Source organism: Eleginops maclovinus, chromosome 21, assembly GCF_036324505.1.
Source record: "Eleginops maclovinus isolate JMC-PN-2008 ecotype Puerto Natales chromosome 21, JC_Emac_rtc_rv5, whole genome shotgun sequence".
NCBI classification, from domain to species: Eukaryota; Metazoa; Chordata; class Actinopteri; order Perciformes; family Eleginopidae; genus Eleginops; species Eleginops maclovinus.
Genome location: NC_086369.1, coordinates 5,422,418 through 5,434,884, shown reverse-complemented (window position 1 = coordinate 5,434,884; position 12,467 = coordinate 5,422,418). Strand labels below are relative to the sequence as shown.

The 12,467-nt window shown below is 40.7% G+C and overlaps 1 protein-coding gene and 1 long non-coding RNA gene across 2 annotated transcripts; one reads left to right on the top strand and one right to left on the bottom strand.

The window, feature by feature from the left end:
* The first annotated feature begins 7,828 nt into the window (after positions 1-7,828).
* On the top strand, positions 7,829-9,091 carry LOC134883899 (uncharacterized). Its single transcript, XR_010168351.1, has 3 exons — positions 7,829-7,948; positions 8,641-8,740; positions 8,893-9,091. It is a non-coding gene; the product is annotated as an uncharacterized LOC134883899 (long non-coding RNA).
* Positions 9,092-10,072: 981 nt separating this feature from the next.
* sox32 (SRY-box transcription factor 32) lies at positions 10,073-11,328 on the bottom strand. Its single transcript, XM_063873905.1, has 2 exons — positions 11,022-11,328; positions 10,073-10,749 (listed from the first exon to the last, which is right to left on the bottom strand). The coding sequence occupies exons 1-2, from the start codon at positions 11,326-11,328 to the stop codon at positions 10,073-10,075; spliced, it is 984 nt and encodes a 327-aa protein (XP_063729975.1).
* Between the last annotated feature and the right edge of the window lie 1,139 nt (positions 11,329-12,467).

Here is a 12,467-nt window from a genome sequence, read left to right as displayed (position 1 = left end):
ATCCAGCGAATCAGAGACAGTGCTCTGCAGACCCTGTTGTCCTGTATTGTGCTAAAGTGAGAGAAATGGCTGAGGAATGTGTTGTTTTCGCACAGCTGTGGTTTTATGGAGGAAATGCACTGTGTGTGCGAGGGCTTCCTCCCTACGTTGTTCCCTTTACACTAACGCTGTATAGAAACAAGCAGCATTGATAGGAAGGGCCGACCTTTAATCAGATTCACACATTTTCACACAAGTTTCTTTGTAGCTCATGGTTCCTGTCCCATCAAATTAATTAAACACGAGGCAGATGGATTGGTGTCAAGTTGACAACACTGTGGGGTGGGATAAAATATCAACCCAAGGTGTGACAATTGTACTTTCACCTTTTTTCTTCTTTCTTATAGAGCAAAGTGAGCGAAGACTAAACACATCTGTTTTAACTACAATGTGTGCCGTGAGAGCATTTTATCAATACATTATCTCACATGTCTTGTCTATCTTACACTTCAAGGAGTTCCTGTGTTTGACTAAACCTCGCAGTGTCTGAGTTCACCTGATGGAGATTATCTCCTCAGTTCATTTACACACAATGGTCAGGATCATCAATATCTAGTCACTCCCTACCTCGGGTTGTACTGCCCCAAAGCCTCCCCTACAGCTCATTTTAAAGGAATACATTTAAGGTCATTTGCAATTAAGTGCATTTTCACTTTCTTAGATCAATTATAAGTTTAATAACACTCAACCTAAAGATAGCAGCTAGCTAAGCTTAGCATAATGCACCTCTAAATCTCACTCATTGAAATTTTACATTTATACATATTTATACGATAGATAAGTTGTTGTCTTACGGCGGGATATATTGGACCACAAACCAAACAATTGAGCTAAAACTTGATGAACCCAGACATGACCCAACATGTATGCTAATATGACTTAATTTGTAAGCGTAAATAGGCAATAAACACCTTTCACATTTCCAGCAGTGTAGTGTTGTCCCCCATGTGTCCCAAAATATAAAATCAGGTCAGGTTTAAAGACATGTTAAACATTTTTGATCAAAATGTATTTTTCTCTCCATCACAATCACAATCAATCCTGATTATCCCTTTATGATGACATGGGAACAGCTCATATCAGGAAGCTCAGGGGAAAGTCCCCCCTGATATCATTACATGCTGCATCGGGACAAAAGCTTGACCATTACCGCATGCTGCAGTGTGTAAAACAATGGAGACCCAAGAGGACGCTACCCGCAACTTAAATATGGCATCCAGATATTCTGATCAATGCCCAGGGTGCGCACTTTGAACTTTGCAGTAATTGTTGCGTTCTGTGCGGTGGCAGGTTCGGCGTTTTTGGCTCGATACCATCCAAAACATGTGTTATCGCTGCAGGCTGTGGAGCATGGGGCCTTATCAGATGGCCTTGTGGCCTCACAATAACAAAGGCTCTATCATGCCTCAGCAGACCCGTATCTGGCGGAGATGTCATAGAACAACAATAAACAAAACATGCAAGTGATGCAAATAATGTTACCAAACAAGAGGCTCCTATAGGCATTTATTTCATTTTAGATGGCATCTTGAGAAAATACGCTAAACTGATGCAGATTTTAATAGGTAAGAGTAGTTTGAATTAAAATGTGCACTTTTTCTAAAATAGATCTAAATGATGTCATTTTGAGCATGATTCAGCATGTTTAAACCACAAACAGAGGTAAAGCTTTGGCCTCATGCGATCCCCTCCTCACCTCGCTGTATTAAAAGGCCCAGATTCACAGAGTAAATCAAAGCAGACAATTTCCTCAGCTCAGAGGAAAACCCCTCGGAGGAGAATGAGTTGATAAAGTCCCAATGTGCCCACGGCTTCCTCTCAGATAAATAAATACATAAATAAAAACACGCCTGGCCACTTCAGATTAATTGTTCCTCCCTAGGCTGTGAAGTACAGGCTATATTGTTTATAATAAATAAGCCCATTAACAGATTTGGCCCAGGTGGGTGACATGGGCTCTGTGATATCCCATCACCCCCTGCATGCACCTTAGAGCCCAGAGGAGTTACAAAACTTCCATTTAAGGCAGCGATGGCCAAGGATAAAGGGACTACAGAGGTTAGTGTTGGTTTGACTGCGCTGAGACCGTGTCATGTTTTCTGGAGTGATAAGAGCCGGAGCAGGAAGCTGTGAGAGGGCAGGAAGGAAGAGAGCCTAGGTCTGGAAGGAGAGGGGAGATGAGGGTAAAAGAGAGCTGAGCAGCATAAACAAGACATACAAAAATAAAATGTATATGGATATGCAACAAATCTTTAATACCTGCAGCTGTATGGGGTGTTCGATGGTTTCATGCATGAATGCAAATGCTGGCGGGAGGGAGGAGGGCCGAGCTCTTCTGGGAAATGCAGAGGGAACCTGGGGTCTAGGGGGAAGTGAGTTGATGACTAAATTTGGTCTGAAAGCCCATACTAACATACACCTGCTTCCCGCAATCAAACAGGCCCACACAATGATGACGATATCAAGCATCAGGCTTTTGTCTGTTAACAACAGTCGCTGCAGTACAGCAAGAAGAAAAACATAGATCTGCTGCTTTGCTTAAAACCTGCACAGAAAAGTGAAGTTGCAAAATCACTGGGTAGGTTAAAGCGAGCACAAACTATGCACGAGCAGGCCTTTATTTCATGCTAGCACAATAAATAGATTTTGTTTTTGTGCACTTTGTTATGCTTCTGTTGCTCGTTGCAGTTTTATTTTAACCCTCACCCTAACCTCACACTAACTAACAAAGAAATATCCAGTTGTTTTGCTTGTTGTAGATTCATGTTGAATGCAAAGTGGCAGACATAGTGTCACCATAAACAAGAGGAATCAAAGTTCATATGGATCAAATATCAGGCTGCAAACAGTTGGTTGTAGTTGGAATTCATCACATGTGAAGTCTTTCAGAGTTTCACTGGCTCAAGTGGAGTTTCCCCGGGAAAATATCAGCAGCTCAGTACTGCCGCACACTTTCCCCTTTTTAATCAATCGGTTCATCTAAAAAGGATTTCTCTATTTTGAGATTTTAATCCAGTGTCTGAGTTAATCTCTGAAACTCCGGGATTGGAGGAGGGGTAGGACGGGGGCATCAAAGCCACTCAACTCCAGCCTTGCTCTCACAATTACACCCACAACCAATAAATCTAGCTCTCATAATGCCTCTCGGAAAATTAATTTTTTGAAGCCTGAGACACGGTCATGTAGGTCAGATAGTCACCGCTGTGTTGGTTGATTTTCAGACGTTTTTCAGTCAGATTAATAACAAGTGAAACAAGTGTAGCTGATGGTCAATCGTCTGTCAGGTTGTGTTGGACAACAGCAGATCAGCAGGATACCCACTGTGGGATTTGACCTTCATTTCAAAACACTGCAGGTATTTATGTGCAGTATTCATTGTACTGCATTGGATTTAGCAGGGAAACGCTGCTCGTTGGATATTACTAAATAAAAGTTCTGCTTTACTGTGTTTAACAGATGGATGATGAATCAATACAACAGACAGAGCCCTCCACTGGATCTCAAAAGTATTACACACAAACCTTTCGCCTTACTGCTTCTTCCAATTGCTCCTAATAGAACAGTCATTGGATTTTTGCAGCTCTGTCTCAAAATCACACATTTTAACGTTTCCATAATAAACTAGTAGAGTCTGCTTAAACCTGTGAGATTGTTCTTATCATTGTAAAGCCAAATCAGGAAAATGAAACTTTTAAAAGTCTATTTATAAATGTATAAAGGAGGTGGGTAAAAAGGAAATTCCCATGAGAAAATACAAGATACAATTATGCCTACTTTCCAAAGTATTGACACTTACTGGCATTAGACAAGCTTTTGATGTGGAAATGGCAGCAATCTTATGTAGTATGACGTAAACTACATAATTCCTTTTAACACTCTCACTACGTTGAATTAAATGAAGTGAAGTGGTAAATGTGTTCATTGCAATTGATAATTCTTATATATATATTCTTTTTTGCTTTTTGACACGGAGGACAGAGCCAGAGAGTCTGGCCTCTACTTGCCCTCTGAGGTCTTTATTAGAGGTCTATTACTGTAAAGCTGCTATCAGCTATTGGTGGGGGGGTGGGGTGCTCCCTGGCTGCCACTAAGCAGTAAATAAATATGAGCCTATTGTATTCTTGTAGCCTTACTGTCCTTGCTCTTCCATGCTGAGTAAACGCTCACATACAATGGGAGGCCGGACTGCCTTGTCATTCCTGATCCCCGCAGATTGCTCCTGCAGGTCTTTTGCCTGGGAAAGTAACAGCAGAGGAAGGAGGAGGCAATGAAAAGAAAAGGGATCTGAGAGAATGTTTGCATCCCATAAATAAGGATAATCTAATGACTAATTTGATCAACAATAATGAACATTATTTTGTTGATAGCAGTGGTGGAAAAAACCAAATGCATTCACTCTAATTAAGATTTGTAGACTTTATTTCAATGTTCCTATGCTTCCTATTACACTAAATTTCATGAAATAGTGTGTCATATTTATCACAATATAGTTAAATCATACACTCAGGGCTTTCGCCTTGTGACGTGTATTATATATAATAGCATACTGTAGCTATGTAATTGACATTTAAACAAATGTCTTATATTGCTTCTGGTCATTTCTTTGCAATATTGTTATCATTATTATCCTGTATTTGCCTCGTGATCCATAGAAGCTGCTCTGAAGCAAAGGGTATATTGTCTTGTTAGCTAAACTCAAGGTTTTTGAAGTTGGACTCCTGATTGTGATATAGTATTTGTTGTATTTTTCCACCCCCATTTGTTGATCGCTTATGTGAAGCAGAGTTTGTCATTTGTGTTTCAACTGGAAAGATAAAAGCAAGAAATTGAAAGTTGTGGAGGTCTCTGGCCACCTCAGGCTGCCTGGTGGAGCTTCCTCTCTAGTTTCTCCACAGGAAGAGTGCTGACAGGGCTGCATGAACTCACAGAGTTCCTTGCATGGAAGCAAAAGCAAGGCCTTGAGTGAGGAGGGGTGCACAACTTCGCCCCCCATGGGACAACATGATTCAGGCCTGCCCCGCGAGCCAAGGCGTGAGGCTGCCAATATCAGGCACAGGCGGGTGCTGCCGTCCTGTAATCACCGATGACATACATGAAGTAGTTTTCCAGATCGTTTTTCCTGTCCTTCCAGCTGCGAGTGGGGCAAACAGCACAGGAAGAATAACACAAGTCGCAGCCAGGCTCAGGGAATGTGGCCTTAACAAACACAGCACAAGTATAAAAAGTTAAAAGGCACACTGCTCTCCTCCTGAGAGCCTCTGAAGGAGGGAAGTGAGGCTACGTCCTGAGAGAAGGTCCAACCTTCCTCAACACCCACACAGACTCAACAATAACCTGCCAATCAAACCAAACAGTGTTTACTCTGCGTTACCTGTCAGGGCCTCAAATCAAAAACACTTTTCTATCATGTCTGTATGTACGTTCACTCTAATTTATCTTGATCTCAGCAGCTTCTGGGTGTTAAATAAGCTTTTCCTGCTTATCCTAATATGTGCAAGGACACGTTTACCAGTAACACAGTAAGGAACCTGTGAAGACTTCTAAATGATTCCCATTTAAAGTTAAAGTTAAAAGTAAGTTATGTACTCCTTTCCCAACCCCATCATGACCCCTCATATAAACTGTGTTACCCTTGTTATCTGCTTGTCAAGACAAGATGTTAAATTCTGGCTTTTCCCCACTGTAACCACCATATAAGAGCATTATAACCAAAATGATGTTACAGCCGCAGCTTAGCACACAATGGTTTGCATTCAGGTGCTACCAGCTTGCTTGCATGCACACAGTGCATTACCTGCTGATGAGCATGGTGAGCTGTTAGGATTTTACCCTGCTAAGTCAATTAGAAGAGGTGTTAAAGATGCCACGTCAACACAAGCTAACAGGTGCCCACTGACAGGGCTCTAACTTGACTACAGTGCCAGTGGTTTTGTCATTGTATTGAAAATAATCTTTGTAGTAAGGAACATGCCTATGCTCAAATTAGATAGAGATAGCTTGAAATAGCTGCAGCATAACAGTGTGTTTTGGTGGAATAATGACCATGTTCTTTACCACTCTGCAGTCTCATGCAGCAGATGCAAACACCAACATATACAGGAATGTGCTTTTATTATTTTTTATAATATGAAAAAAACCCTTAGCCTTCAGCTAATAGGGCTAATGTTAGCTTAATTAGATAGCTAGCAATGGAAAATCTACTTGTGTGTTTTTAAGCTGGTAAATTTGAAAGTCACAGATCTAAAATGTTGTGTTAACATCTACCTGAAGGATCCATTTGCATCTGTTATTAGGGAAAATGTATTTTGGAAGTAGCAATAGCTAAGCTAACAAAGAGTAAATTAACGGAAGGAAATACAATTGTTTATTTCCTGGCTAGTTTTGATGCCAGTGAAAGGGGGTGACGTCAAGTTATTGTAAGGAAAACATAAAAGGAAATGTACTTTAACGTCATGTTAAAATATCATCACATCAGGTCGAAAGGTTTGTCTGTGCTCTATATCTGCAATGATCATTAGTCAGTATCCACACACACACACACACACACACACACACACACACACACACACACACACACACACACACACACACACACACACACACACACACACACACACACACACACACACACACACACACACACACACACACACATATTGCAGATAAACTAGACATACCCGCAGACTGAGTCATAAATCACCAGAGGACACTGAGGAAGAAGGTGTGACGTTATTTCCACACTAATCTGGACGGAATGACTCAGAACAACACGCCACATTTTATTCCAATGAAGGTATTTGATGTAAAAATACCTTCTAATATTTTTTTGCAACTGAACTTCAAAATAATAAATGTACAATATACACAAACATTATTTTTAAAGGTAAATATTAAAAGAAACCCAGACACAAACAAATACTTCCAGCCATGTTTGAGGATTGTGTTTGTGTTAATGATCCCCTGAGTGTTTGTTGACAGGCGTTAGCGTCTTTGCTGAGAGACTCTGATAGAGTATTGTATCTGCCCAGCAGGTCACAGGGACACACCCAACTGCTCCATTCTCTTCAGCGTGTCTGTCGGACCCTGTTACAGTAATCATCTGTCTGTCTGCCGGTCACTGTCTGTCTGAATCTTGGCTCAACACTGGCTGAGTCCATAATAACCACGATAAAGCTGTTTATTTTCTCTGTGCAAACTAGAACGAGACATTGTCCTTCCTATTTGGGGCTTTATTTTTTAAATATGTCAAATAAATAGATGTATTTTTTATGAAAAAGTCAGTTTACCCACATTTGTTAATATTGAATTATTGAGTGTTTGTGGTAATAGATCTTTCTGTTCTTTTTTAGTACCCCATACACAATTCCAAAGCAAAAGACAGTTTGTTAAAAGATGACGGTAGGTAAGAGAACTTTGGGTTTTTAATTAAAGTGAATTACTCATTGAAGTTTTTCTTGAGTCTGCACATGTCTGAATCCTATCTAAAATCACACAAGATGCAAAGCTGTGAGACATATAAGTGAAGGGCTGTTTAAACTCCACTGCAGGACCGGCCTGATGAGGTTATAGTAATCTGATAGGCCCAATTAGGGCTTGATTAGAGGATGAGCAGACTGACGTAATGAAGTGATCAGACACGTTTAATTCAAGCAGACATTCCTGTTTGTATGAGCCCAAGGGCATGCCTAAATGTTTGTTTTATGGACAAATCTCTTTCCAGTTCCAAATAACTAAACCTTATCTTTACTTCTATATTTCTTCAGGAAAACAGTCAAGCATCTCACTTCAGAGCTCATCCTGTTTCAGTTTCCTCAGAAATCCCTGCTGGATAATATTCGGATGAGCATTATCTGCAGACAGAAGCTCAGAATTCACCCAAAGGAAACACTTGACGACCTTTGTGCCGGAGGTAAGACAAGAACAAACTAATTATGGCTCAGAAAATCGCAAAAATGTTCCAGGTAAGTGATCTCAAATCTATTCTTGGTTTAATATAAACTCCAGCTATTTGGCTTGTCAATATTGGACACACATACTTGGCATATTTACATTTTTAATCTCTAACAGGGAAAGTATTTTATGTTTGAGGAATCTGTATTACAGCATGTTTGACATGTTGAGGTTCCTCACATTCTTCAGCAGTGATAAGCTCGAACATGTAGGCCTATGTGTCCATTTCTGGAATACTGACAAAAAAACCTTCCATGGAGATATGTTTTTTTGGATGCTAAATGCAAACGAAAAATCAATTTTGCATCTTATTTACTTAAAATAACTGGGGAACGTCTTAAGTCTAGAAATGATTTAGCAATGCAGAATAAAAAGCTGTAAAATGATAAAATAATGTATTTCAAAGGTTTTAAAACCACCTAACTAAATCACGACACGATGCACATTCTTCCCCGTTTTTTTCCCAGTTCAACCTCCAACTTTACTCTCAATTGTTGAATAAGATTTAATAAACCAGAAGCCTGTTAAACCCCAGCTTTGTAAATATTTGACCAAGATATCTGATTTGTCCAGCTGCCATTCTCATCTCTGTTTATTGTTGGTGATATTTTCACCTGCAACACTGATATCATTCCGTTGTTTTTCCTTCAGGAAGTTCCTGCAACTGCTCATTAATTGTTGCTAAGGGGCCGACGTTTGAGAAAAACAACCAGAGCTCTCAGTTCCAGTTGCTCAAAGGAGGGAAAACAAGGTCTGATTGCCCATAAACCTATCATATTTTTCAAATGATCATAGTTATTTTATGTTTTGCTTTGCAGCACATTTCTGCATTTCACATTGCAGCATGTTTTGTAATATTGTCATGGGAATTGAACTGACGTCAGATTTCTTCCGTTTATTCAGGTGGCGTTGGATTGCGGCAGGTCTTCACTTTCCTAATCCGATCCTCCAAGTAAGGCCATCCTTCCTTCAGCCTTCCATTTCCTCCCATCACCTCCAGATTTCATTTCCATCACTGACTCATTTCCGAATAGCTGCTGCCAGCTGTCTTCTCATTTGTGTGGTGGAGCACTTTTTAAGTTGTGATATCTTTGATGATATGTTAGTTGCAATTTCATCACAACAAATAAAAAACCATTGATGGTAAAATGTATATTGTTGTTGATCTTAATGTTGTCAAAATTAAATAAAGGACAAAGTGAGCAATACTTTCCTACTTTAGGCTATATTGTTATAATTTTACACATGACATATTGCCATAGAATAAATATATTTCTGATTATAAAAAGTTGTCCACACATGTACACAAAACAGAAAGTCTGTTATATTTACTGTGTGGGTGCATGACGGGTTTTGTCATTGCAACACCTGACCTGTTGGAACGGCCACAAACTCATATCTGTCCAGGACTGAGTTCAACCTCGAGGCTCTGACACCGAAAACACAGGACAGGAAAATAAACATTTTCCCAAATGAGTAAACATTTGGCAGCCAAAGTCGAACAAGTTTGGAGATATGGCGATTTTAGGGCATATTTTTAGAGCCTTTGTGAAATGTTTTAAAATGAAACAGGAAGCTGGGAAGTTTATGCCCCTGGCGCCCACCCTGCTTCCCTCTCTGAGCCAAGAAAGACATGTAAGGTCAGCATTGGCTTCTGCAGCTAGCATAACTGTTATTTAAAATCATGTGCAGACATCTGACATTAATATCAGTTTACCAGTCAAGAGGAGTAACTAAAGGAAAACCTTCCTGGCTTTTTTTGTTGTTGTGATAAACACTCTATGATGAGAAGACTCAAAATTCAAATGAAGATTTTGGAATTAGATAGTTTACAAATAATGTAGAGTTTCAAGCAGTTATATTATTTTTAAATTGATTATGTCACTTAGCCACTGCTTATTTGCATATATAATAAGGAAATAGACATTGTAAGTTGAATTAATTATTTATTGTACAATATAATTACACTGGACGACAGTACAGAAGACATTTAACTTGTCATAAACACAATATAAACTTCCAGCAGTCTTTATCAAATTATATACAGTGGCATACTTTAAATAAATACACATTTTTGATAGTTTTATGAGAGTGAGCATCCCTCTTGGTGGCTGCTCTGCTGATGGTAGCAGCTGGGATCCACGGACTCCGGCCTGTGAGGGTTTGGACCCAGGTACTGTTCGAACTCGCTGCGGTCCAGATCGTAAAGCATGTCCAGCTGAACCTGCTCCAGGTAGAACTCTAGGGAGGGCCCCACAGACAACAGGCCCCCGTACACCCTGCTGGACTCCCCCTGATCCACATGTTGAACTGCAGCATGGGGGAAACCATACTGCATGTGCCCGTGCTGCCCTCCAAAATAAAGCTGAGGCTCTGCAGGGTACGCAGGAGGGTTTGGGTACACCCCAGACTTATGCTGGTAAACGTCTGCCGCTGCTGTGTCTGGATAAACTCGAGAGTTTGGATAACTGCTGTTCAAAGGGGTGAAGTTAGCTTGGGAGTTTGGGAAAGCAGGCGAGTAGGATTGCTGCTGGCTCTGGAGCAGGTAGGTGAGGTTGTAAGACCCTGGGAAGCCTGAGCCGCAGAGCAAGGAGTGAGGAACCTCCAAACCCTGGGCTTTGGAGCTCTTCTTCGGCTGCCTCCTCCTGCGGGGCCGGTACTTGTAGTTGGGATAGTCGACGGTGTGCTGGACTCTCAGACGCTCGGCTTCCTGCATGTATGGACGCTTCTCAACCAGGGACATGGCCTTCCAAGTTTTTCCTGCAAGAACACAACGGGGTCAATGATCTGTATACTCATCGGGAAAATAATCAAAAGTATGAGCAAAAATTTGATGCAACTGAGCTTTTTTTAGACCCATTTAAAGCAAGATTATAGTGGTTTTCATAATATGAGAGATGCAGTAGGCCAAATAACAAAACAAAAATATATTATTTTTAAGAGGTAACAATTGTTCTCCAAAAGTCCATTTAACTTAAGCAACTTTTGGGGTGTTATGATAACATTTTTACGTTGTTTATTATTATTCTTACCTAATATTTTGCTCAGATCCGTATTCTCTAGGTCTGGGTTAAGCTGTGCCAGCCGCCTGCGCTCCTCTTTGGTCCAGATGATGAATGCGTTCAGGGGCCTTCTGACTCTCTGCTGCGTAGACGAAGACTTGGCCTCGGGGCTGGCGCAGCTGGAGTCCGAGTTCACTGACAGCGGGCTGGAGGGCCCAGAACTCGGGGTGCGCTCCTCGATCATCAGCTCCCCGTCGACGGAGCCCGAGTCCTCACTCTCGAACATGGCGCGTTTTGCGCAAAACTGGAATGCAGCGGGGTCGTGGCTGAAATGCATGTTGATGCTACGGGTGGTGATGGTGTTTTGGCTCTGCTGCAAGCCACTGTCATACTCCTGTTGATGCAGAAGGACCGATTTATGTGGGCGCTCCACCAATAGGAGGCCAGGAGGAGTGGATTTAAGGTGTGAATTTCAGGTGTTTTCTCGGGACGGTGATAGGCCAATCTGATGCCCCAATCAACGACCCCACGAAACTTCAGATGGGGAAGAGACGCGAGTCTGTAACAAAACTCAAACTTGCTTTTATATAACAAAAAGGACACTTAATGCCCATATTAAGCTTAACAGACCATTGACTATTTACACGTATCAATGAAGTCTTGAACCCATGATCCGAGAAAAACGTTTCCCCCTCTTTGTGGTTACACATAATAACATTGTCATAGTAAACTGATGAAAGTCAAAGTAGGAATGAGTTTGTTTAGTCTTTAATCACCAACATATTTGACTACTCGATGTGTACGTAAATAAAACAGTTCTTAGACAAACACTCTAAGAAATGTTCCTTGATTCACTTAAAACCATATTAGGGAAATCAAATGACACCTTTGGCTATCAGAGAGAAATGGAATCTAATCAATAGGTCCTGAAAGGCAGCAGGGTATAGGTGAACATCAAAGTTTCCAGGAGGCTGGGCTGGTTACTAATTACATTGTGGCTCTCTTATCGGCCATCCACTGTCTCTATCAAAGTACATTTTACAGGACAGAAACAAACATGATCAAGCAGTGTTTATTGCACGATTACCGTGCGCAAATATTTGCCTGATACAAAAACTAAGTGTGCACAAAGGGGAGTGATGAGCTCACATTCAGGGACTCAAAAATACCTTCATGCACGTTGTTGCATTTAGCAATATAAATTAAAAGATGACAATGAATGTAACGAAATAGGCTGACTGAAGCTTGGGCGTCATAATCAGAGTGTATTGAAAACAGTGGAAACTCCATTTAGACTTACAGAAACTGGAGCAGGGTGGCTGCGGTGTTTCTCTTTCAGTTATGTATATTATTGGAATGCTATAATATACATTTCTACATATATGTATTTCTAGGGACATTTGAAAAAAAACATCTTTGATATTAGAATAACCAAATTATTTGTTAGCATTAATGGAAAAACACGAGCTTTATCTT

Coding starts and splice junctions, on each gene's coding strand:
- sox32 (XM_063873905.1), bottom strand. CDS start 11,328: ATGCATTTCAGCCACGACCCCGCTGCATTCCAGTTTTGCGCAAAACGC. Junction 10,750..11,021: donor GGATCTGAGCAAAATATTAG/GTAAGAATAATA, acceptor GTGTTCTTGCAG/GAAAAACTTGGAAGGCCATG.